The sequence below is a fragment of the Giardia intestinalis genome, chromosome 4, assembly GCF_000002435.2.
Source record: "Giardia intestinalis strain WB C6 chromosome 4, whole genome shotgun sequence".
NCBI lineage: Eukaryota > Fornicata > Diplomonadida > Hexamitidae > Giardia > Giardia duodenalis.
The window spans coordinates 2,147,556-2,172,342 of record NC_051859.1 but is presented as its reverse complement, the minus strand read 5'-3'; the positions used below and the strand labels follow the sequence as shown (position 1 = coordinate 2,172,342).

The 24,787-nt window shown below is 48.4% G+C and overlaps 12 protein-coding genes across 12 annotated transcripts; 7 read left to right on the top strand and 5 right to left on the bottom strand.

The window, feature by feature from the left end:
* Nucleotides 1-49: 49 nt before the first annotated feature.
* On the top strand, nt 50-1,186 carry GL50803_0017550 (Cia1; the record flags this gene model as incomplete). Its single annotated transcript, XM_001705607.1, has 1 exon — nt 50-1,186. One exon carries the CDS (start codon nt 50-52, stop codon nt 1,184-1,186), a length of 1,137 nt encoding a protein of 378 aa, XP_001705659.1.
* On the bottom strand, nt 1,175-2,353 carry GL50803_0014250 (uncharacterized protein; the record flags this gene model as incomplete). The annotated part of the gene is made up of 1 exon (XM_038045752.1): nt 1,175-2,353. One exon carries the CDS (start codon nt 2,351-2,353, stop codon nt 1,175-1,177), a length of 1,179 nt encoding a protein of 392 aa, XP_037902076.1.
* Nucleotides 2,354-2,520: 167 nt separating this feature from the next.
* GL50803_0014252 (uncharacterized protein) lies at nt 2,521-3,693 on the bottom strand (the record flags this gene model as incomplete). Its single annotated transcript, XM_001705610.1, has 1 exon — nt 2,521-3,693. The coding sequence occupies one exon, from the start codon at nt 3,691-3,693 to the stop codon at nt 2,521-2,523; it is 1,173 nt and encodes a 390-aa protein (XP_001705662.1).
* A 167-nt stretch (nt 3,694-3,860) lies between these two features.
* On the top strand, nt 3,861-8,294 carry GL50803_0060783 (Ankyrin repeat protein 2; the record flags this gene model as incomplete). Its single annotated transcript, XM_038046242.1, has 1 exon — nt 3,861-8,294. The coding sequence occupies one exon, from the start codon at nt 3,861-3,863 to the stop codon at nt 8,292-8,294; it is 4,434 nt and encodes a 1,477-aa protein (XP_037902075.1).
* Nucleotides 8,295-8,605: 311 nt separating this feature from the next.
* Nucleotides 8,606-10,855, bottom strand: GL50803_006602 (Ankyrin repeat protein 2; the record flags this gene model as incomplete). Its single annotated transcript, XM_001705611.1, has 1 exon — nt 8,606-10,855. One exon carries the CDS (start codon nt 10,853-10,855, stop codon nt 8,606-8,608), a length of 2,250 nt encoding a protein of 749 aa, XP_001705663.1.
* A 310-nt stretch (nt 10,856-11,165) lies between these two features.
* On the bottom strand, nt 11,166-11,453 carry GL50803_0027918 (Cystatin; the record flags this gene model as incomplete). The annotated part of the gene is made up of 1 exon (XM_001705612.1): nt 11,166-11,453. One exon carries the CDS (start codon nt 11,451-11,453, stop codon nt 11,166-11,168), a length of 288 nt encoding a protein of 95 aa, XP_001705664.1.
* A 28-nt stretch (nt 11,454-11,481) lies between these two features.
* Nucleotides 11,482-12,417, bottom strand: GL50803_006605 (uncharacterized protein; the record flags this gene model as incomplete). Its single annotated transcript, XM_001705613.1, has 1 exon — nt 11,482-12,417. One exon carries the CDS (start codon nt 12,415-12,417, stop codon nt 11,482-11,484), a length of 936 nt encoding a protein of 311 aa, XP_001705665.1.
* A 34-nt stretch (nt 12,418-12,451) lies between these two features.
* Nucleotides 12,452-14,866, top strand: GL50803_0014254 (Ankyrin repeat protein 1; the record flags this gene model as incomplete). The annotated part of the gene is made up of 1 exon (XM_001705614.1): nt 12,452-14,866. The coding sequence occupies one exon, from the start codon at nt 12,452-12,454 to the stop codon at nt 14,864-14,866; it is 2,415 nt and encodes an 804-aa protein (XP_001705666.1).
* Nucleotides 14,867-15,007: 141 nt separating this feature from the next.
* GL50803_0017551 (Ankyrin repeat protein 1) lies at nt 15,008-18,232 on the top strand (the record flags this gene model as incomplete). Its single annotated transcript, XM_001705615.1, has 1 exon — nt 15,008-18,232. One exon carries the CDS (start codon nt 15,008-15,010, stop codon nt 18,230-18,232), a length of 3,225 nt encoding a protein of 1,074 aa, XP_001705667.1.
* A 22-nt stretch (nt 18,233-18,254) lies between these two features.
* On the top strand, nt 18,255-19,472 carry GL50803_0017552 (Ankyrin repeat protein 2; the record flags this gene model as incomplete). Its single annotated transcript, XM_001705616.2, has 1 exon — nt 18,255-19,472. One exon carries the CDS (start codon nt 18,255-18,257, stop codon nt 19,470-19,472), a length of 1,218 nt encoding a protein of 405 aa, XP_001705668.2.
* Nucleotides 19,473-19,514: 42 nt separating this feature from the next.
* On the top strand, nt 19,515-21,872 carry GL50803_004383 (Ankyrin repeat protein 3; the record flags this gene model as incomplete). The annotated part of the gene is made up of 1 exon (XM_001705618.1): nt 19,515-21,872. The coding sequence occupies one exon, from the start codon at nt 19,515-19,517 to the stop codon at nt 21,870-21,872; it is 2,358 nt and encodes a 785-aa protein (XP_001705670.1).
* Nucleotides 21,873-21,968: 96 nt separating this feature from the next.
* Nucleotides 21,969-24,500, top strand: GL50803_0088369 (Ankyrin repeat protein 1; the record flags this gene model as incomplete). Its single annotated transcript, XM_001705619.1, has 1 exon — nt 21,969-24,500. The coding sequence occupies one exon, from the start codon at nt 21,969-21,971 to the stop codon at nt 24,498-24,500; it is 2,532 nt and encodes an 843-aa protein (XP_001705671.1).
* Nucleotides 24,501-24,787: the final 287 nt, after the last annotated feature.

Genomic DNA, 24,787 nt, shown 5'->3' with positions numbered 1-24,787 from the left:
TAATGCTAAATTGCAATAAATTTTAAAACTTAAAATTTGTTGACAAAGAATGGTGAGTGATAGAGTTTCTCTCTTGAACCATACTGCTGCCCATACCGACAGAATTTGGAGGCTGCGGGCTTCGCACACCGGAGAGCTTGTAGCGTCATGCTCCTCGGACGGCAGTGTAGCGATATGGAGGGTGTCAAAGGACCTATCTCTGCAGCCAGTGCAACGTCTACGACCCGGTCACGGTGACCCAATCACTGTCCGGGATTGCGCTTTCTCTGCTAACGATCAGCATCTGGTTGTCGCTGCCTACGACGGATCCATATATGTGTATGATTTAGTTAACGAACTGACTCAGGACGATCCGTTTCAGCCTACAGCTGTTATAGCCAATGCACACGAGAAGGAGATCAAGTCAATTGATATATCTAAAGAGGGAACGGTGGCGACTTGCAGCAGAGACCGCTTCGTGTCGTTTTGGCGGCCGTGCTCCGACTCCCCAGATTATGACTGCATAGGTCTTTTCAACAACCACACAGAAGACATCAAGTGTGTTCGTTTTAATAGAAATGGAACTTATCTAGTTTCTGCATCCTATGACAACAATATCTGTCTCTACAAACGTTGCATAGAGGTGGCAGACGAACTTGGGGAAGAAGAGATAGAATCATGGGTGTTAGCAGGAGCAACCAAATCTGAACTTGATCTGAACTCTTGTGAACTAAATGCACCCGATTCCGAAATACTGGCATCCAAGTCCTCTTGCCACACCGTTTGGACTGCAATCTTCACAGCTAACGGTAACTCTATACTAACAGTTGATGGAAATGGATGTGTTCGCTGTTATAGTATCGTTGAGGGTGGTGTTAAACAGACAGGATGCACTATCCTGCACGGGCAGCGGCCAATTTATGACATATCCTTGGCGGAGCCGAAGAGCACGTCAAAAGCACTTAGTACATATGTTGCCACAGTAGGACAAGATGGTGCGGTTTGTCTCTCTGTCATAAACATCGCCACGGGGACCGCAGCCCCGATAGTTTGCATTACTGGCGCACATGACGGTGAGGTTAATGCTGTCTGTGATGTCACGCAATTCGCCGGCACCGATGGACATATTGTTGTGTGCAGCGGAGGTGATGATGGCTATATTAACATGTGGCGCATCTCCATTGAAGAGCGGGATCTATTTAACTAGAACCTTATCAAGCATAGTAAGTAACAATCTGGCATGTTGTCCAGAGAGCAGGAGAGCAAACATAGAGCCCGACCCTTTAAACTCTATGAGCTCAGTCATGTCAGGTGTTTTCATGACGTTAAGATCGAAGAGTGATACGCCATATGTGCCCAGTAAATCTATACTGGTGTCATTTAACGCTCGCTGGGGGGTTACCACCTCATAGAGTTTAACGGAGCCCATCTTTGTCTGTGTTTTCAGTGTATAAATTAGGATCTGGCAGTCCATGGAAACAGTATCCAGCTCAAGGGCAACCAATTTCCGTGCGAGTGAGAAGTCATGTCTTCCCAAAATAATGGCTGGTACACGCTCAGATAGGAGCAAGGTGCCTAGCCGTTCCATTTTGGCCATATCTGACGCTTCTGTGGATGAGGCACTTGTCAAGGAAAAACTTATGGCCGGAAAGTGCCGGCTTTCTATTTCGGTCTTGTCTGTGGGCAGTACTAACGCTTGAAAGTCGCTCTTACACTTCTTTGTGGATTGATCAATCTCATATTGTAGGGCTTCCAATTGTGTATGGCTTTTGTTATCGGCATGGTACTTACTAGATGCCCGTAGTAAGCTAAAAGTATGTGTTGGACGACTCAAACTTAGCTTGCCGTCTGAGTTTGCAGAACATTTTGTGGGATACAAATTGGACAGAGAAAGGTCACGTGTGGTCTCCATATGTCGCTTGTATAAGGCACCAGTGCTTATGTCCTCATGCTTAATATCCTTGAAGCTCGCAGAAGCCTCGCGAATTCTGGTCAGGTCGTTAATGTCATAGTGTGTCATAACTGTACTGAAAGACTTGGCAGCTGCAAGGAGACAGGTAAGAGAGGCCTCGACATCAGGGGGCAAAACAGATGCTGCTGAGCTGGGCCTGTTGGACTTGGGGGTGTTAGTAGATGGGCTAGTGGCTTGATCAGGGCCGCTCGATAGAGGGATAATCAGCCCATCTCTCTGCCGATGTGAGTAAAGTCTAGCTGTTTCTGGTCGATATGGAGACCGTCGTGTCCGCCGGTCAAGAAAAGATCTGGTCTGCTTTAGGACAGATCCATACCCAGGGACGTTTTCCAGAACAGAAGGCTCCTCTGCAGCGTTGCAAGCCGGGGCATGTTCCATTATCGATTTCAAACGATCAGCCATCGGCAAAAACTGATGATATCCGAGCCTGTTTTATTAAGTTCTGCTGCTTCTTTGTCTAATGCACTAAGTAGCGGAAAGCGTGGTAGTGAGTGTATCATTGCGACTTTATCTTGCGCCATTTCCTCCACGCATTCCGGAGTAAAAGTCATGTAAAGATAGCCGGCTATTTATCCATTTACATGAAGGTTTGCAGCCTCCAGCCGCCGTCGATAAATGTCAACCAGCCTGTCACGAGAGACTGCGACGACGGAGCTCTCTATATGATCGAGACGTGAGCTCATCGCCGTTGCACGATCCATCAATAGAGAGAGCATCTCATCTGTCGCCTTCTGCTCAGCGACTAAAGTCTCCATGCCCATCTCATATTGCCTATTCATGAGCCGATACATTTCTAACTTTCCTTGTAAGTCGGCGGTACTCACGGAGCTAAGAGAAGATTCTGGAACCGTGGCCTCAGAAATACAGCGCGTCAGGGTCGAGTTAACGCCTATGAACCGCTGCACTTGCGCCGTCAAATTGTCGACATTCTTCTGTAATGCGTCTATGGTCGCATCCTTCACCCGGAGTTCGTTTGTTAACGCAGCTATCTGCTTAGTTGCGGCTTCTAGTTTCCAGTGAAGACTTGCTGCTGTAGCAGATGCCTCAGACATCTCCAAATTATCATCTTGCTTGGCCAGTGCTAAGAGGGAAAGTTGCTCCTGCATATCTTTGACCTGACCCTCCAACTCTCTGTTCTGCTTCTCAAGACTAGTAGCCGTCACTCTCAACGAAATAATCATCCGATCTTTGGATTGCTCATCTTCTGCAAGTGCTTCTAGAAGATTGATGCTTGTTGCGTTGAAGTCCTTCCGTGGTTCTGCGAGACCTGCGGTCAAGACAGAAGCATTTCTTAAGGTCTGATTTTCCTCCCTGAGCATCTGTACATCTGCGGCAAGGCTTTCGTTTGCGTGCAGTGCAGCTGTCAACTTCGAGAACAAACTAGGGTCAGCGGACTTAGTATCTTGATGCATGTTTATATTAGGCGATCGAGATGACGCTGGCGCCTCAGTGGTCTCTGCCAAATTAGAATCCTGGACGCCAGACAAGAAAATATCATGTATATGCTTGGTGGCAGTTAGGTTTGAAGATACAGGCAGACTATGAATAGAGAAGGAAGTGGCTGCGTCAAGAAGGTTCATACTTAAAGGAACACTGGGGGCGTGATCTCGTGTGTGAAGACGAGTGGAATTGAGATTGCCAACAGTGTTTAGAAGGGGTCTCTCTGGAATCAAGTTAGCACCATCTTTGCTCAACAAGAAATCTGCAGAAGGGAGCCACTGAGTCGGAGTTGGTGCATCCATGCCTTTAAAAGAAACCGAAAACGACAAGGAGAATTTAAATTTACAAAGCTGGTAGCCCTCCCAGCCTTGTGTCAATATGGCTGGAACCGAGAAAATCACTAATAGGATTGAATAGTCACAAATCCGTTTCACTTTTTTATTGCCCCGTCAAAAAGTTATCTAATACCATGCACGCTTGGCCAAGATGCATCGCCGTGGCATCAGACGAGAAGATAACCGAGCTCCTACGGACCTCACCAAAAGACTGCGACGAGTTTGGCCGATCGGGCCTTTTTTACGCCGTTTATATGAGAAAATTGTGGCTCATTGAAAGCCTTATTCCTTTGGAGGCAGGTACGCGAGATGCTAATGGGATGACTGCGCTGATGTTTGCTGCCTCCTCCGGCTTTCTCGACGCTGTTAAAGTCCTAGCCCCGGTTGAACACTCAATTGCTGATAATCACGGCTACACGGCATTGACATATGCTATTTTTCATCAGAATTACCAGGCCGCGCAGATAATACTGAGCTGCCAGCATGAGCCCCATTCTATTAGCGACAGACAGGACATAATTGAGTCCCTCAATCAGTCCACAAGGGGCCATACAAATCCATCCACTCAGCAGACACTTAGATCTAATACTAACGAGGCTCCCACCGTTATAGATATGCTCACTGAGTCTACTTTAGAAGCCACCGTTGTCCAGCCTAATCACGAGTTGGGGGAGCATTCCCTGTCTACACCCAACAATAGTGAAAATACTCTTGAGTTCAGTATGTCTAGTAGTCCTGCAGGATCAGCTGATCCCGCCACTCTAATAAGCATGTCGTCATCGACAGAAACTAGCCAAGACAGTGGGTCTAGTGAAGCAGAGCAGGAAGATGGCGTGTTAGAGCCTAGCCTACGCTATACTTCTACAGCAATCGGCCTTCCGCCAGCTTATCCGGGCGCGCGGAGAGGGTCTACTGAAACACTTGATCCACCACTTATATTGCATGGCCATGCTTTCTATTCTCCACATGTAGCAAACAGATCATTCTTGAGGTCTAATGCCTTGTCTCCCATTAATGTCATAAATGGTTCAAAATCCTTTTTAGATTTTTCCGTCGCCCCTCTATTGTTTTCTAATACCTTATTTATATCACCAGGATGGAAATTTGCGTGCAGCTCTACAGATCTTTTCTCATCATTAAAAACCAATATGGTAGCGGAGATAATATATGCTCGTGGGACTGCTCCTCCATTAATTCCCATAACAGAAATAGCGGCAGGTCTTCAAATGAGTCGCCTAAGTACTGCTTCTTGTTTTAATATTATCTCTTTGCCGGATAGTCGCCTTACAGTGAAAAAGTTTCTGAGCGACCATGCCACGAATTTCTCAACCCTCACTCCCTCAGATAAAGAAGCGTCTCTCAAGTTTGCATTTTCTTCTATCTGCTTGGAATCACGGAACAACGCTTCTTCAAGTCTGCCTTCACCACCTCCTGAAGATCAGGACCCGGTTGAGACCGTGAGGAAGATTTCCAATCTCGACCTTTTTGGTATACTGCCGGAGCTATCTCTTTCCAACCTGATTACCCTGGCTCATGACATCTTCTTCGGGAATGAGCTCTCTTCGTTGACCCAGGACAAGTGTTTACAATATGCCACCGCTGTAGTACTTGGCCACTATCCTGCACATAGAGCCAACTATTCCAGCGACCTCACCTATTTTATAAAGTCTGCTATGTCTGTTTGCCCGCCCTATCCGGACTCCAAGGCTATACTTGAGATCATCAAGCCCGTTGTCATGCAACCCCACAAGGACAATCTATCAGTTATCACCTTTTTGGCTTCCATTTGCGCATGCTTCAAGGGACACAGACTGTTATGGAACTATGCCTTGCAGTACTTTTATAGAACACTTGTTAAGTCTCACGATATTAATATACCCTTGAGCAGCCTCATAAAACAAGATACTGCAGGATCTCGCCACAGAGCACGTGACCTATTCGCTCTCCTCTTTGCCTCAACAATGCCGCCCAGCGCGAAGTTGTCACAAGTTGCACTTCATGCCCCGACAATGGGGTTCCTAGATATTCTACGCCAGATATCCGAGCATAATAAGATAGAAGATAAGCAGAGCTGTCCAGAGCGCTTCTTCTTGAGTGAGGACTACTCTCGCTTGATGCAGAGCATAATAAGCAACGCAGATGATGACGACGTGGCCTCAGCTCTCTATGTCACAATGCTGTTCAGGAATGGCAATCTTAGGGATCTAATCCTCAATCATCGAGGACGAGGCTTTCGAGACGCTAAGGGGCGCACACCATATATGATAGAGTCTCTTTGCGCGTCCATTTCCATGTATGTGCGTGTTCATATTGATTCCGATGGTGAAATCCGACATAATGGACTTGCTCCTAAAAGGAGCCTGAGAGACCTGTATGGCCTCGTCATTCCGTTTAGCGACTTAGTAGGCTTGTTTCTTAGCGCAAACATTGCGTCGTTCTATTGTCGTGTTCTGCTCAAGGCTGCAGTTGTCAATTTACCGCTTCGTGTAGTTCATTTTTTTGAGTTTTACTCCTCGCTTGACTTCGTTGCGTTCAACAGAACGTTATCTGATCGGTCCCTTAATTACGATCCGCTCCAGCTAGCTGAGGTTGATTTTACTGCTGTGGATTCAGAGGGTATACATACGCTGGGCTACATGGTCCTGCATGAAGACTGGCTTCTGAGACAAGAGACAGATAAAATAGATATGCTTATAAGGTATGAAGGCAACAACCCTCATTATCTCAACTGTCCCGATAGAAAGGGTTGGACGATGATGATGAGGCTTTCAGCTTTGAAGCACACCTTCCTATATGCAAAGCTCTTCAATGCACTGAGCCCTAGGCTCCTCCGATCTCAGGCGTCGCTTGGAGAGACTGCGCTGATGGTTGCCGTGAAGGCAAACAATCCGCTGGCTGTCACATATATGCTGCTTAGCAAGGAAGGGAGGATGCGAACATCGCAAGGTATGACAGCATTGATGTTTGCATTGAGGAGAGGCATCCCATCTGCAGATATTATTGGCTCGCTTCTGACTGAGGAGTGCGGCATGCAAGACAACGATGGTAACACTGCTCTTATGCACCTTTGCCTGCTAGCTTGCTGTGATATAACCAGGGTTCTGCCTTCCATATTGCTTCAAGAACTAGTATCAAAGGAGGGCTACTTGGTGAACAATTACGGCATGACTCCTCTGATGTTTCTACTGCTCGGGTATGCGCTCAAGGAGAAGTTTGCTAGCGCTAATATCCTTTGTCTACAGACCAACCCCCTTAGCCTCAGTACTCCTGATATTATTGACGAGAGTGTCTTGTCTTCTGAGACAGAAAGCCAACCAATGGCAACCATGTCTCAGCAGGATTTGCCTGGAGTGTACGAAGAGGGATCTGATGAACAGCTTCATCACAGAACAAGACTGATTCAGCAGCAAGACCGTACAATTGGGAATAGGTCGCACTTAAACCAAAGTAGCACAGCCTTCAATATCCTGCCCACATATACTGCTTCGCCTAATTCACCGGATCTTATATTTCTTAGGCAAAATCTCGCTAATTTTGTACACTCATCTGAGCCATCCAGCGAATTGTTAAGCTCTTCCGACGAATCGATGTTTTCGGATACATCTGACAATACAGATCAATCTGTAACCGATGCTGCTCACCCATTACTAAACTCATCCATAAAACACATCTACAATGAAAATACACTCATGTCCAGTTATATTGTGGAGAAGGAGCTTTCCCAGAAGATCATAGCCTTAGTAGGTCAGGACGGGTACACTGCCATTTTGACTTGTCTCAGAGGAGATTCCTTTGAGAATTATAATACAGGACAACAGCTGCCGGGCCTTGCTGATATCTTCATGAAAACACCAATAGAACTAAAGCCGCTATCCATCGAGTTATCATTCTTCCACGACATTCTGCATAAGTCCGACATGTATGGAAATAGGGCGCTTGATTATTGCATGGAAAGTCAGTATCTTATCGACATAGTTTTGAATGTAGCTCTCTCAATGAAAATTCCAACGCAGTCCCTAATGGCAGTACGCAAGGGGCTACATAAATTTATTTCCAGATGTTATAAGAGTATCAATCTTCTGACACAAAGCAGCCATATTTCATTGCAAGAGAAGCAGGAGAGAAGGGCACTTTGTTACGAGCTGTTCGAGGCATTTTTTGCACAGTTTGATGCTATAGGTGAATCGGCAGAGCCTATAGGCTCACACATAGATTCTCGACAGAGACAGATAAGAAAGCTTTGCCACAACTACCTGTACTCCAACCCTGACTTGAATGGATCAACAAACCCAGATGGGGCTTGCGTCATCTGCATGTCGCGCGCCAAAGAGGTATGTGTCGTTCCGTGTGGTCACATGGTGTACTGTCGCAGGTGCTCGCGGGAAATTGGAACTGAAAATGAGAACGCTCAATGCCCGCTATGCAGAAGGAATTCTACTGCATTGATAACGCCTATTTTTCTATTACGGAACCAGGTATCTGAAGGCTTAGATTTAAAATTGCAAAAGAAAAAGTACAAATGGCTTATAGACGAAGAGGTCTATGTCATAGATGAGGATAGTAGTTGAGGCAGGGGATAGAATCGCCACTCTATCTGTGAAGTATTTTCTAGTATTATGTCAAGCTAAATTGTCAAAGCATATACTCACTTAGTGGCTGAGAACTAAATTGATTTTTAGAAGTGCTAGTGTACTACATCAGCTACCCTTAATAGAATGCTAAAAGTTGTATAATAGATAAAAACATAATGCAAGACTTATGTCAATACAGAGCTCTGCGATGGGGCTTTTTCTAATTACTCGTAGCGGAGATCCAGCAAGGAACCCTACGACTCCTACAATTGAAACGTGATTATCATCACGTAAGACATTCAGTAGTTTTATAACAGAGTAAAATTACACTCCGCAAGGTCAAGTATAGTTTCAATGGGTGTGCGGCAATAGGGACACTTGCAGCATGACTTGTTTGCGTAAATACGATCAACACATGCCAAGCAAACAATCAAGTGTCGACACGGCAAGAGAACACAATCAGGAGGACGAGTCAGGCAGATCGCACACGTATCTTCTATATACGCATCTTCGATCAGAACAAACTGTTCATCAAGGTCGGTAATGACATTGTCGTATTCGCAGAGTAGGGCTGCCCACATAAGTTCTAAGAGGAAATGGCCTGAGGTAATCAGGGAGCTGACAGAGCGAGTTAGTGCAGTTAACAAGCAAGCCAGCCGCTCCTTCTGAAGTCCTGAAAAGAACATTGTCTTGAGCGTGTCCCGGAGGCGTTCATAAAGCAAGGTAAGCTTGGGGGATTCATCTATATCGAGTGTGTGAATCCTAAAGTAGCATGCTTTGCCGTGGCTATCAAGGACAGACAATTCACAGAGTAACAAGGGGATGCACTCTGCGCTGGCATTCTGTAGTGCAAGAATCAGTGCACAGTCATCGTCCGAATTGAGAAATCCTGCTTCTAGTGAAGCAAGCAAATCCACAGTATATGCATCATTCTGGTAGGCTGCTATCATTAAGGCGGTGGTCCCAGGAGGATAGTTTCGATGGGCTACCAACGACTGAGAACCGGCTTCACAAAGCAAGGGCCTGATAAGATCTCGATACCCACAAAGTGTTGCATGCATCAACGCTGTCCAACCACCACTATCTTGAAATCCACACTCGTGTGTTGCTAATAACTTAACCATTTCTGTCCGGCAGTTCCTGACTGCATACATAAGCGCAGTAAGCCCAATATTGTCCTGCTGTCCAGCATCGCTTAAGTGGGCACCAGCAGTGGCTGTGAGTCCCAAGCTTGCCGCATACATCAGTTTAGTCCATCCGGAGGACTCCCTTTCGAGATCGAAAAGAAGCTTCACCATCTCCTCTTGCCCCTCGTATGCAGTGTATATGAGGGCGGTGCATCCATCATTCCTGTGCAACCCACCTTCACATTGCATGAGCACGGAAATTACTTCAGTGTGGCCATACAGTGCAGCCTCCATAAGAGCAGTCCAGCCAATTGTGGTCTGCATTCCTCCTTCATAAGGCAGGAGCACCGTTGCAACCTCTGCATGGTTGGCGTATGCAGCAAGCATAAGAGCAGTATATTCCGCATATGTTTGTGCACGCGCTTCATATCCCACAAGTAGCTTAACTGCATCAACATTTCCCTTTTCTGCGGCGTGCATAAGGGCGGTTCGACCCTTGCTATCTCTAAGTCCCTTTTCCTCACTTAATAACAGCCCTACCATATCTGTGTATCCATAATATGCAGCGAACATGAGCGCCGACCAGCCATCATTATCTTGGACACACTTCTCGTGATCTAGCAGTAAGCAAGCTATTTCAACATGGCCATTAGAAGCCGCGTACATAAGAGCAGTCCAGCCATTTCCATCCACCATCTGCTTCTCGTCTTCTAATAGTAACCTGACCACATCCATATGTCCATTTTGGGCAGCAAACATAAGCGCAGTTCTACCGAGCCAGTTCTGCATTCTGGACTCCCTAGGTCTCAGCTCTTTCACTACCTCGATGTAACCGCGTTCTGCTGCATACATAAGAGCAGTCAACCGGCCATTATCCCGTATCCTGCTCTCACGACCTAGTAACACCTTTGCTGCCTCGCTTTGCCCATACCACGCGGCAAACATAAGTGCCGTTGCCCCTTCGTTGAATGAGTAAGTGCCTGATTCAAGCTTATAAGATCCGCTATTGATGGTCTGTACGGCTCCCTGAAGCTTCACAAGATGCACAACCACCTCCATGTCACCAATGGCCGAGGCCCGCATCAGTGCAGTAACGCCATTTCGATCCCGAGGGTCTTCATATGAAAGAAGGAGCCCTGCAACGTCGACATGGCCGCCTCTCAGGGCATGGTGCAGAGCCATCTTTCCGTTACTATCTTTCAGTCCCTTCTCGTACTCCACCAACATGCCTGTCATTAGAATACTGCCCTGAGCCGCTGCATGCATAAGAGCTGTCATGCCGGTCCTGTCCTGCTTACACAAACAGGTTCCTGCTGCAATGAGTGACTTGAGTTCGTTTATATCTTGACTGATAACGGCCTGCAAAAGCTTTTCGTTGCCATCGTCTGAAGGTGCGGTCTCCTCGCTGGATGCTCCCCGATTATTGTTCATTTTTATCAAGGCATCTTGGAAATCTTTACGTTACGATCTACAGATAAGCTAGTGCTTTGAACAACCCTCCAATGAGACCCGTTAGTAGCGTCGTTTATCAGTTCCTGGCTGGTGCTCTGTTTTTGGGCCCAAAATGAGAGGCAGCAATTTCTGCCATACCCACAGAAATGTGTTGGCTGGAGTTGTTTGATGGAGCCCAGAGGTTTAAAGCAGGGAGTCATCCACACACTAATCAGAAGTCACCCCACTGCAGACTGACTCAAGAAGAAGCCGCAACGGCCTGATAACACAATTTACAAGGCATTTACTGTCACTCCCGCATAGGCCAAGTAAAATTAGCCAAGTTGCCGGTGTATTCCTTCAGGGTCGTCACAATATAATTCTTTAGATCAAACCACACGACTACGATGTAGTGCGCTCCGGTGCTGAGGCGTGTAAGAAGCATGGTGTTGACGCCTCGGACAACCTGTGACGAGGCCTTGATAACCTCAGCTATTGTTGCACCAGACACACTCTCCGCGATCTTGGCAGCCGCCGCCTCGCGCACCTTGCTGTTGACGTCGGCTGGAGCTAGCTCAGTCCAACCACCGGCCAACATGATTTTGGTTTTGTAATCATGCGATAAATCACACTCCACTCATGAGGCACATAAACGTCTCGGGAAAGTGATGAAGCTGCTGAGCTGTTGCAGGGGTTCCCAGTGCCACTGATTTCAGGGATGTAGACAGTTCGGGATCGAATGCAGTATTGAGGTGGACCTTGGGACTTTTACTAAGTTCTTTGTTGACAAGCTGCAGCATCTCAAGAAGCGCTAGTTGACGAAATGAAGGCGATAGGGCGTCTCCTTTTATTGATACAGATGCTGATCGTTGATTTGAAGGAGCTGTTGTTACAATGCGACGAGACAGCTCCTCCTGACTGAGTAAAGCCTCTCTCAGGGTTTCCACCTGGTGCTCTAACGCAGCACAGCGCCTCTTGTAATACTCTAGCTCGTCATCCTCTGGCCTACCCTTCTCTGAGCTTGGGCGAGATTGCGTACACTCCGACTTGAGAGGAATATGGATAGCCGACTCACTGACAGCAGGGTCCTGGCTCGCTGGTCCTGTACACTCAGATAAGGGCAGTCCCATCTCTAAGATAGACACCTCGAGTTGGTTGGCCTTGACAGACAACTGTCGGAGGTCCTCGATGATTTGCACGGAGTTCAGGTCAGTAAGACACGCGTTGAGGAGCTTGGTTATGAAGGCATTTAAATGACTTACCTGGGAGAACAAAGCAACAATACTGTTTGAGCGAGACTCCAAATCCAGCGTCATCACCTCTATTGCCGTTTCCAAATCGGAAATCTTTTGTTGCTGGTTAGAGAAGGTGCCTTCATCCATGGATTCTGCAATCTCATTATCCTTTAGCTGTGTAGCCATGCTGTCCATCAGAATGCTCTGCTCCCTTACAACCAGCTCTAGACGTTCTATCTCGCCTTTCTGTTGTGACACTTGATCAGTGAGTTTCTCAATGTATTCTGCAGCCTTGTCTAAAAGGACGTCTGGTGTGGTATCGTCCATACCACTTTAGTTAAAGGTGTTAAGGATTTTAAAAATGAGTACTGAGCTTGCGCAGTGGTTCGCCGCTGCCAGAACTGGGGACGAACAATACATACTGACGAGCATGGGCACCTTTGCGGGATCTAAGAACGAGAAGGGCGAAACAGCTTTGATGATCGCCACCTATAATAATCACGCGCGCATTGTTTCCAGGCTTTGCCCGTATGAGGTTAGGCAGTCCGATAACTCAGGAAAGGCGGCAATACATATTGCAGTTGAGCAAAATAACTACGACACCTGCACGGCTCTTGGCCCTCACGAGCGCGGAATCCTCATCGAAAATGGGATGAATCCATATCACCTTGCTGCACGTTTGGGAAAGGCCCGCGCAATGGATGCGTTGTCTATATTCTTCGGTATGGAGCGGGATTTTGATGGCCTCTCTGTGCTTGAGCATGCCATTATTGGCGAGTCCGAAGAGTGCCTTAGGCACGCACTGAACAATCGCAAGGTGACGCCCAAGGACATAGCAAACGCCAAAGCCTATGCTGAGCAGCACGGTCTGTCTTCAAAAATGATAGGGATCATTGATGAAAAGCTTCGTGAGTATGGGGACTCGAGCACTAGCTCTATGGTGGGGGTTCATCTCAGTCAGCGATACACCCCGTCTGCTCGCTCTCAACCTCAATCAGACCACACATCAATTAACTTTCCAGACGAGGGGTCTCTTCACACAGACGACCATGTCCAAGAGATGCGCCAGATCACTGGGAGCTTCAGATGCGTGCCTGTCAATCCACGCTCGGAGGACTGTGCGCGTATTGATGAGCTTCTTGCAGCAAAAGATGAACTTCTTAGGGAGCATATGGCTGAGCGTCTTTCTCCGACTACACGTTCTCGCTCCGTAAGTCCTCCTGTGAGTCCACACTTGAGTCGGGTGCCAAACTTCTCCGTTGCAGACACAGATTCTGCTCCTAACGCTGCTGTCACTGCTGCCGTGCTTCCTACATCGCCCCTAGGGATCAACTCCTTCCGTTCACCACCGCCTTCCCAGGACATCGACGCTGGGGACACGATCGATGACATCATAGATGCGCTGGGTCATGTGTCTCGTCAAACGAAGCTGAACGAGGACATGGGGGTGCCAATGCCCAGGCGAGAACCTCCACAGATAGCACGTACTCCCTTGGAGCCCCTTGAGAAGCTCACCGGATCGTTCACAGCCACGGCCTTCGCAGACGAATCAGTCAAGAAGACACCAGAAATTCCCAAACTGCTTCCAGACAACTATGAATACAAAGACTATCCAAATAATTCGGGGACCATTGACATGAACAAAAAGTATAAAGATAGCCCACGTGACGCAATAAACAAGGGGCTTGAAAAGCTGACGGCGTCCCAGCGTATTGTCGATAAGGGTTTAACCTCTACTACCGCTATTCTTGCCAGCGAGTATGATCCTCGCACTAGCCAGTATAAGGTCGCCATAGACCGGGCGAACGAGATTATACGATCAAGCACAGACCCTGTTGGGCCTTATGCACATCGGGCACAATCGCAGTCTAAAAACAAAGCTGTTCGCAAAGCAGTAGCGGTTCTTGAAGACGACGCTCTTCCTACGGTGGAGGAAATTCAACGTGCAACTAAGACCAACGTTACAGCGTCTGCCATCGTTCCTCCCCTAGCAACTACCATTCCTGACGATGAAGGAAGGAGGCTTACAAGCTCGTTCATCGGCGGCCAGCCTCTTATGGGGAATGCCCCTGACCTAGTGAGCTCCCTCAGGTTTCGGAACAGCACTCTACAGGACCCGGTAGCGCGCACGCAGTGCACTTTACCGGTAGTGGAGGAGACCATATCTGTGGAGGATCTCATTGCATCCCATAAGCAGAACCATCCTCAGGACAGGAGTACACCTGGAAGATTCACTAGCCTTATGAGAGCGGCGATAGAGAATGATATCGCTGCAGCGAAGATGCTGGTCATCTCGTTTGCTCGCGTCCAGGACCCAGAGGGCAAAACAGCCCTGATGTATGCCGCTGAGCGAGGACACGAGGAGATTGCAAATCTTCTTCTTCCATTTGAGGGAGGAATGCAGCTCAAAAATGGGGGCACTGCTCTTATGCACGCCCTGGGGAATGGGCATCTAAACGTGGCGGCTATGCTCATGTCATGTGACGGGGGATTAGCCATGAATGACGGATGGACAGCCCTCATGTCGGCTGCGACGATAAACGCAGACAACATAGTCGTCGGTCTGTTAGAAAAGGAGGCTGGAATGGTGTGTAACTGCAGTCATAAGGAGGGTGAAGGGTACTGTGCGTGTATGATAGCCGCCAAGAAGAACAACCTGGAGTCTCTCCGTCTTCTTGCTCCGCGGGAAGGCCAGATAACCAACTTTAGAGGGCAGAACGCACTCTCCTTTGCAAAGACGTCGGAGGCAAGGGAGCTGCTCAGCCTTTTTCACTGAGTAAAGGTGTCTTTTCTCTGCTCATCTAGATAGCTGGGGTCTCACGGACGCTTTGCTTCAGGGGACTCCTGGCCTTTGGTCACTTAAGGCGCACAAGATTAATTCCGCCCAAAGGGGAAAAAAAACGAGATCAAAAAAGACATGTCCAAAGCTGATTCTAAGGAATGGTTCACTGCAATAGGGGCACGGCGCTACACGCAGGTCCGCGAGCTTCTGGACATTTACAAGGGTTTCCGTAACAGTGCGCAGGACACCGGATTGATGGTTGCCGCAAGGATCGATGATCCCGAGTTGGCCACGATTCTCGCCGTCCAGGAGGCAGGATTGGTTAACAAGAACGACGAGACTGCGCTCATCATAGCTGCTCAGCTAGATCATCCAAAGATATGCGAGATCTTGGCACCGCTGGAAAAGACCATTTACTACAAGGACGGTCGCAACGCCCTGATGATTGCTGCAGAGGCAGGCGCCATGAATGCTTGCTTGGCCCTGGCACGTGAGTTTCCTGTGGAGCGCGACCCCTCCGGCTATACGGCGCTCGACTACTCTGTCATTTCAAATAACATTGCGTGCACTCGGGCGATTGTAGATCTTGTCCGTCATAGTCAAGAGGATTTTCAGTTTGCAATGAATCTGGCGGAGCGCGACGGTAGGAGCGATATTTACACTTATCTTCAGATGGCTCTCAGAAAGCAGACACAGAAAGCAGAGGAACAAGAGGTTGAAGTGATAAATGCTACTTCTGCAACAGTGGCTAATTCTTGCGCCGTTCGTGCCTCTCACGCTCCACTCCACCGCAGCGGAAGCACGCCCATGAAGGCCACGCTCAATCGCAATGAGATTCGTGCACGGTCCAATCAGAAATCTCAGACGGTTATGAGAGCTCAGACTGGGCACAGTCCCAGCTATCCCAAGCATTCCCAGTACTCCAACAATACGTTCCACTCTCCCACTGCCAGGGTCGTTAGCGCTTCTGGACTAAACAACAGTACTGCCGTTATGAACATGCAGGCAAGCCTTTCGGGAAGCGTTGTAGGGTCTAGCCAATTACGATCGTTGAGCCCCGGTTCTAATTTGCGCGAAAGGACACAGCCAGGCGAGCTTGCCGTTCCAAACGCCAACTCAGTACTCTCAGCCGTAGAATATCAGACTATCCAGAAGAATGCTGAGGTGAGGGATCTTTTCGAGCAGTTGAAAAACGTGACAGACCTGAGGAGTTCGCCTCTGATTAACCAACTGCAGAAGTATGTAGCAAACCTCCACATGGACTACGATCGCGCAGTTCATGAGAAGATTCAGATGGAAAACATAGCCTCCACGGTGCCTCGTAGAAGCGTCTCTCCAGCGACTGTCATCGAGCAGGCTGATGGGCCCGCGCTGCATCACAGGAAACCTGGGCGCCTAATCACCTCAGAAGGTGAGGAGATTTCTCCAGAACAGTTGACTGAGATGAAAAAGGCTGTTAGAGATGCCGAGCTGCTGAGGGACGAGGTGAAGAAGCTTGAAGACGAGAGGCGCACCTTGGACGTCTGCGTTAATAACTTGACCGAGGCCCTCCAAAAGCTTAAGGAGGATAACGCGATAATGGCCAGAAATGCCCAGAGGTTCGCCAATTTCGGTCGAGGATCTAATTCTGGCTCTGAAGATCAGATTTATGACAAAAGGCGACCCAGCACCGAGGATGCGCAGCCCTCTGCAGAGTACCGCACGGCTAGCTCGATAGAGGCAGAGTCCACGTCCGTTAATTCTCACCAGGAAGATAGGTCCCGGAGCGTTGAGCGTCAGCAGCAGTCTATCGAGAAGAAGCTTCGAGAGGAAGTTAGGCGATTGCAGGAGGACTTGGCCAAAGCATCCAGGGAGGCGTCTTCAGCCATTGACATGAAGGATCGTCTTGAGAGACAGATCAGTGAAATAAACGACAAGGCCATGGAGTACCAGACCCAGGTAGAGCAGGCGAACGCTCAGAAGACTGATGTTATGAAGGAGAAACTGGCTGTCGAAGAGAAGCTTCTTGAGCTGCAGGAAGAGATGCTTGAATTAAAGGAAGGGTTTGAACTCCAGATGCGAGGTGATGACCAGAGCGATAAGCGTAAGGTAAGCGAGTTGGAAGAAGCCAACAGGATCCTCATCAGCGAGAATGAAAACCTAATTTCCCAATTATCTGACATGCAACATGACGGCGGGGACCTTAAGCACGATGTTTCTCGGCTGGCTGCCCAGCTTCAGGAGGCTCATGCTCAGATTGCCGACCTAAACAACGTGGTTGACGAGCTATCTAGTCGAAATGTTATAAACACCAGTAATTCAGAGGAGAAGCGTCTTCGTGAAACACTTACAGCACGTGAAGATGACCTACTACGCGCTCAGATGGACATCGAGTCACTTAATACTCTGGTTGGCAACCAGCAAGCCCAAATAGAGGAACTCCAAGCCAAACTTGCAAGCACTGGAGGTGCTACTAAGTTTGGCACTACCGGTGGCAAGAAGAGTAGCTCTGCTGCCCAGAATAAGCGTGGCCCGCCCACCAATCTGCGCGGGGAAACGCAGAGCCTGTACGAGGAGTTCGCTACTCGATCTCGTTCAGAGCTGAAGGCCTCTGCTGCTGCCCAGGCGAGTGTTCTCGCTAGGAGTCAGAATGGCAAGCGCAGCGGAAGCAATCTGGCCATGTCTCGATCAGGCGAGAAAAAGTATCTGTACACCAGCCAAGGAGACTCTGTGGGAAATGCATCCAACAGTGGAACGGCTTTGCGCGACTATGCTGCCGACAAGGCCGAACATACGACCCGTCCAGTGTCAAGAACAAAGTTCTTGTCGCTGACCCTTATACCGCCTCACATGTCTGCTCAACAGATTCTTTCGATGAGGGAGAACTTGGATACGACGTGCATATCCACTGCGAACAACAGAAAGACAGACCTCATGGAAGCGGCAGAAGCGGGAGACTCCGCTCACGTCTGGAAGTACCTCAATTACCAAGCAGGGCTTCAGGATGAGGAAGGTAAGACGGCTCTCATGTATGCTGCGCAGAAGGGCCACATTGAGATTGTGAAGGCACTAATGCAGAAGGAGGCTCGCATTCAGACTCACTTTGGGACTACTGCCCTCATGGATGCTGCATGCAATGGGCACACGGACATAGTCTCTGTTCTTGTGGACTATGAAGGTGGCATGGCGACCAAGGGTGATGAAAACGGAGAAAGTGCTGGTCTCACGGCGCTGATGCTTGCAGCCCACGAGGGCCACCTGGACTGCGTCCACATTCTGATACGAAAGGAAAACGGCATGGTATGTTCTAACGGGATGACTGCCCGCGATTTTGCAAAGACAGATGAGATCAGAAACCTCCTTGATGCTTTTCAAGGCTGAGCTGAGTAAACGTTTTAAAAAGATGCCCACACCGCAAGTGTTGCCTCTGCAGAGGATTCAATTGAGGACACCCAAGCCACCCGTGTATGTACGAACTGGGGCAGACACGGATTTGGTGGAAGCGGCGGCTAAAGGAGATGTTGAAGCCGTTAAGAAAAACCTTAGCCAGACAGGTCTGCGGACAACAAATAGCTCGACGGCATTGATGGCTGCAGCGATGTTCAACCAATCCGAGGTAGTAAAGGTGCTGCGTGAGCATGAGGCGAGGCTCGTAGATTCCTTTGGACGCACGGCTTTAATGATATCTGCAATGCTTGGTCACGCAGATTGTGTTGATCTACTTGTTGACGCGGAGGGGAAAATGAAAGACACAGAAGGGTGGACAGCTCTTATGTACGCTTGTGCGCATGATATGTGCCCAACAGACAAGCTAGTGGAGGTAGAGGCCACGCTGTGTGACAACAAAGGCTCTACTGCCTTGCAGCACGCAATTTCACGCAAGAATGTACACGCAGTTAACAAGCTAGCTGACCGAGAGATGCCTCTGGAGGGCATTACCCCTCTTATGAGTGCTGCTGCTGCCAATGCGACGTCTCAAGTGGCCGAGTGCATCGCGCGGGACTCTGGAAAGTCTGATAGCAACGGTGTCACCGCTCTGATGTATGCAGCCTCAGCTGGCTCGGAGGAATGTGTTCGGCTCCTTCTGCAAGACGGGAAGGAGGCGCGCATGCAAGACAAGGAAGGCTACACTGCACTCATCCGGGCGACCATGCGCAACAATGTCAAGTGCGTGAGGCTGCTCGCAGAGCATGAGGCATGCATTTTGGACTCCGGGGGTTGGTGTGCGCTGGCATATGCTATCTATGCGGAATTCACAGATTGCATCAAGATCCTTCTTCCCTTAGAGTACACTATAAGGGACAAAGGTAAGTACTCGATCCGGAACCTTGCAAAGCGCATTAGAGACGATGAAACCCGTGCCCTTTTAGCTGGCGATGGCCTTCAATACCTTATTTCCATTCAATATAAAGATAAGGAGGATGTACTAGGAGTATGCACCATTTGTCTCTCTGATCTTTGCATTATGACGTGTATTCCTTGTGGTCACAGATGTGCATGTATTGCGTGCTCAGAAAAGCTAGTGGACTTGAATCGTCGCAACTGCCCCATGTGCAGAGCACACATTGAGGAGTGGAAGGTTGATCTAGAAGAGTTTAGCCAAATGCAGGACCAAACATAGAGACACTTCTAAATCTAGATTTTCAAAAAACTGCAACTTCAGATGCCAACTGTCCAAGATTGGTTCAAAGCGGCAGAAAGCGGGGACTCACAATTCATCCGAGCCAATTGTGCCGTTTTCCGTACTGCTACAACCACGGACGGAATGACGGCTTTGATGATCAGCGCATGTTGCGGACATATCGCAGTGGTGCAGGAGCTTTGCGCTCACGAACAGGGGTGTACGACAGGTTCTGGTAAGGCAGCAATACATTTTGGATTGGACTCGGACAATTGGGATATCGTTTCTTTGATGCTTCCCTATGAGGCTTCTGTTAGGAACGCGGCAGGAGATACTCTTTTACATTGGGCAGTTCGGGTTCGTGCAAAGTCATGTATACCAAAACTTCTTGTGCAATTTGGCCTGCTGAAAAATAATGATGGATTGACTGCTGCACAGCTTGCTCAGAACTTGGGATATACAGATCTACTTCCCTTGTTAGGGACAGTTGTGCCTGCTCCTGTAGCTACCACACCATTTCCTGCGATTTCAGCTGCTTCTGTGGCTCCCGGGCTACAACAGATTGTACCTCCATGTTTGCAGACCACTATTCCGCAACCAGTGGTACAACCAGTGGCACAGCCAGTAGCGCCCTTTTCTGCTGCCACAGCACCTACGCCTGCCCCGGTATTTTCAGTTTCATCGCCATCCTTCTCCTCAGGACCCACTATCACCAGCCAAATAGGCCATGCATCTTTGTGTGATAACTGTGCCAAGCTCACTCGACAAAATAATGAGCTTTCAGCAGAACTGAACCGCGTCAAGGAGCAAAATGCATCTCTGCTCTCACAGTATCAAACTGCCATGGAGGCGGTGGCATCAACGCAGAACGCTAACTCCAACTTCATGGCACAGATAACAGAGAGTCAGTCAACGATTGCTAGGCTTGAGGCCGAGCTTGAGAAGCAGAAGGCATTAGTGAGAAGCTCCTCCAGCGAATCTACGGCACTCATGCTACAGGTATCAACATCGAGTACTCATGTCAACTCTCTCCAAAGCGAATTGCACTTGAAAGATGAGGAGATCAAAATGCTGAGGGCAAAGGTAGCTGAACTAGAAGAAAACACAACAGAGATAATTCGCATGACGGAAAACGCAATCAACGCCCGCGCAACTGTTGTTGCAAACCAGTTGGCGTCTCAGCAGGAGGAGCGCACGTTCCTGCAGGGGCGAGTTTCTCGGTTGGAAACAGAGAACGTTGAACTTGTGGCCAAGCTGGCAGCATCTCAGTCTGCAGTTGATTCTTTGGTACAAAGTCAGACAGCAGCACAGGAGCAAAACACTAATTTGCTAAAGACCATCACTGACCTTAATACTCGGATGGCTCAATTTTCGAGTGATAATGCAACTTCATCCAAGAGGATTGCTGAATTGGAAGAGCAAATGGGATCTAAGAATACAGAGATACTAGAGTTAAGAAAGCAATTGACAATGGTTCAGAGTGGAATTCTTGATAGTACTGAAGATTATCCTCAGACATCTGGCACAGCAGGGAATGTGCGGGCCTCTACACATGACAATCTGGAAAAGATGCACCTAAGTGGCTATCATGGGAGTCCAGGAACGCAGCGTTTCGATGGCCTTGGTACTGCGCCGTCTATTACACAGTCTAATAGTACAATAGATGGTAGTAAGCTGAGCACTTCTCAATTGCTATCATCTACCAACATGCCAGTTGCTCCTTCCCAAGTCGGGTATGCGGCGTTTGCAGCGGATACATCTGCACCGAGCAGATTGCTTGAAAGTCTTCGTGAAGATGCACAAGCAGTTGTCGTAGATAACACACTCACAAAGTCTACCGCATTCAGAGATAAGGACGGGAATACAGCCCTTATTCTAGCTGCTGCTATAGGAGACATTAGCACGGTTCTTTCTTTGGTTCCATATCAAGAAAAGGTCACCAATACGATGGGAGAAACTGCTCTTATGAAAGCAGCAGAAAACGGCCATTTGGAAGTTGTTTGTGCTCTGTTGGATAAGCAAGTGGGGAAGGCCACATACTCAGGAAAAACAGCTCTTATGTCGGCTGCCCTCAATGGTCACCTCGATGTATGCAAGCTTCTAATTCCTCACGAAGCTGGGATGTCTCGAAAAGACGGATGGACTGCGTTGATGAGCGCTGCGCGTAATAACCACTTGGAGATTGTAAAGCTTCTGATTGATCATGAAGCCAGACGGCAGACCAAGGATGGCACAACAGCCCTTATCAAGGCTATAGAGCATGGAAACCTGGATGCCGTGAAAATCCTGGCTCCAATAGAAATGGATCTCACGTTGAAGGGGGGTGCCACGGCGTTGATGAAATGCAAGCGAGCGACGTATCCAGAAATATATGACTACTTGAGATCTCTTCAGGATTGATGCAGCTTCTTTCTAGCACTTCTTGCGGGAAAGAATTAAAGTAAACAGCCTCAAAGGGGAAGCTGCGCATTTTAAAGAATTTTTCAGAAGCCTTTCATGGAATCGGCGGGGCTCCTCATCGATACGTGGTTTAAATGCGCTTTTGTAGGAGATAAGGACAGAATGAGTTCCCTAGTTGACAAGTGTGCTGGACGAAGAAACGATTCTGGAGAAACCGCCCTGATGGTGGCAACTCGTGGAAATCAAGCAGATGTTGTTTCTTTCCTTCTGCAAAGGGAGGCTACATTGCTAAACAATGATGGAGAGTGTGCAATGCACATGGCTGTCAAGCACGGCTACCTGGAGATAGTCCAGCTTTTGATGCCCTTTGAGGGGCACATTTACACTAGAGAAGGAAATACATCCCTTATGCTAGCAATAAATGCAGCGAATACTACGCTCTGCAGTTATTTGCTCCGTTATCCTACACAGTGGTATGACAAGCGCGGATTCTCCGTCCTGGCACACGCTGTCTCTCTCGGAAACCATGCTCTCGCAGCTATGATTGGCCACGAAATACCTATTCCAAAGGATGTGCTTACTGCCTGCACCGAGATAGCCCTGAGGCGGGGTGACACGGTAATGTGCTCCACCCTTAAAGAGATTGCCGCATATCAAGCCGAACACGTAGATTCTTTCTTCCAACCCGGTAACAGCTCCATGTCAGTGAGCAACTCTGTGGTCCACACCCCTAGCAGTAATGTCAAGGTTATTCCTCTAAGCCCTGCAGACGTCGTTGCACCCAGAACCAGATCCACCACGGGGCCTTGCATCGATGCTACTTCCATAGTTAAGGATGAGGTTGACGCATCTGTCTTGTCTGCCAATTACGTGTCTAAAAAGCCCGAATACAAGAAGAACGAAATCAGACCCATGAATGAATCTCGCCACCTGGGTCATCCCACTTTTCCTCCGACCCTTGCATGCACTGAACCAAAGAAAATTTCTATCGACGAATACTTGGAGTATTCTCAATCAATCAGTAGGAGCAAGGCTGTCGTCGACAGGAGCGAGTATTCCACCTCATCGGCTCAAGACTTCGACCACCTGACCATCTCATGTAAAGCGTCTACAGCGCATGAGCAGGAAATCCAGCGAGCTGTTGATGTGATCAGGGATGCGCACGACCTTGTTGTTGACGCCTTGACAAAGGTAAGGGAGTCTCCTGATAACCATTCTAGAGCCGCCAATCCACTCGATGAAGAGTTGGGTTTGGATGCTGATCAGCCTACAATCTTCGCAGCAACCGTTAAAAAGCTGTCAGCTGCCAATACTATCCTGGAGCAGTCTACGAACATCCTGCAACAGTCACTGCAATTGGACAGAGAGTCAGTTGCCCTCTCTCAGGCCATAGAAACCTATAAGGACAAGACCGTCGATGAAATGAATAGCCTAATCTGCAGTGCAGTGGAGTTTACTGAGGAAAAGGTTAAAGTGGCAGAGGAGCACCTAGGGCGCTCTTCTTCCGTGGTTGCAGACAGAGAGCTGCTGGATTCTAGAAGCGTGGACGTGGAAGGTATTGAGACAAGACTCGTTGAACAAGCGAAGGACCAGCAATACGCCGTGCCCTACATGCCTGCCCTCGTTTCTTCGGATACTCAATTAGTAGCTAGCTCTGAACCACTTGTACACAGAGATGGAGCAGACAAGAGCCTTATCCTAGCAAACTCTAACACAAATACATATATAACACCACTACCAACCACGACTACAAAGAAAGCAGAAGACCTCAGAGAGGTGTACGATTCAAACATAGCCGCAAACGATGCCGGAGATGTCCCTCCGCACGCAGACCCACATGGAATCCTTTCTACCGATCCTATCTTCGAGTCGATACAACGCCGCTCTGCAGAAGAGTACTGCCCTCCAAATGTACCCACCACTGAACGTGAATCCCGTGGGGGTCACACCGACTTTAGCACCCAATCATTTAACGGAATGGGAAAGGAGCTGACCAGCATGATTCTTTCGGGGCAGTTTTCCCACGGCACTGTAGAGAAACACGTACTACAGGCAGGTATTCAACGTCCAAGCGTCAATGGAAAGATCCTAGAGAGTAGCTACAAGAGAGTCATTCCAGAATACACTGGAAACTACTCCTTTACAAGCCAAATGGTAAATTGTGCGACAGGCCGCTTCACAGAGCTGATGGACGCCGTTGTAAGAAATGACATCATCTGCGTTAAGGCAATGCTACCCTATCAGGGATGCCTACAAGATGAGAATGGAACCACAGCACTTATGCTTGCTGCTGAAAGGGGCCTCGATGCGCTCGTTTGCGTGTTGGTAGGTACAGAGGCGGGGATGACCGATATATATGGAGAGACGGCTCTTATGCGGGCTGCTAAGAACAATAGGCCTTCAACCTGTGAGTTGCTCCTTGGCGAAGCAGGTCTGCGGACAAGCGAGGGACACCCTAACAAGGAAGGTCTAACAGCCCTATGTTTTGCATGCATGTACGGTTCGATCGACTGCGTAAGGGTATTATTAGGGAAAGAAGCCAAGCTAGGGTATAGGCCTACGATCTCACCAGATGCTCTAAGCTCTTCTGCTGAAATAAGACATCTTGTACAGTTGTATAGCGAATAGCTGAGTAAATATACTGTACAACCAAGCTATATACAGTATAACGGGCGCTTTTCCCGGTGAAGTCTGGCTGGTAGTGTCGAGAATAGTAAGCACGTTAGTGTCACAATCTATTGTGACAAGGTTGAACAAAGACTCAGCTCTGATTGCATGGACTTTTCGGTATGGCACCAATTGTTATGGCCAGGTCCCCTTACAAATGCGATGATAGGATAACACCCCTAAAACTACAACTTTGACATGGACAAAAGCAAAGTACCGCTACCTTGCATCAAACATTTGCGTGCATA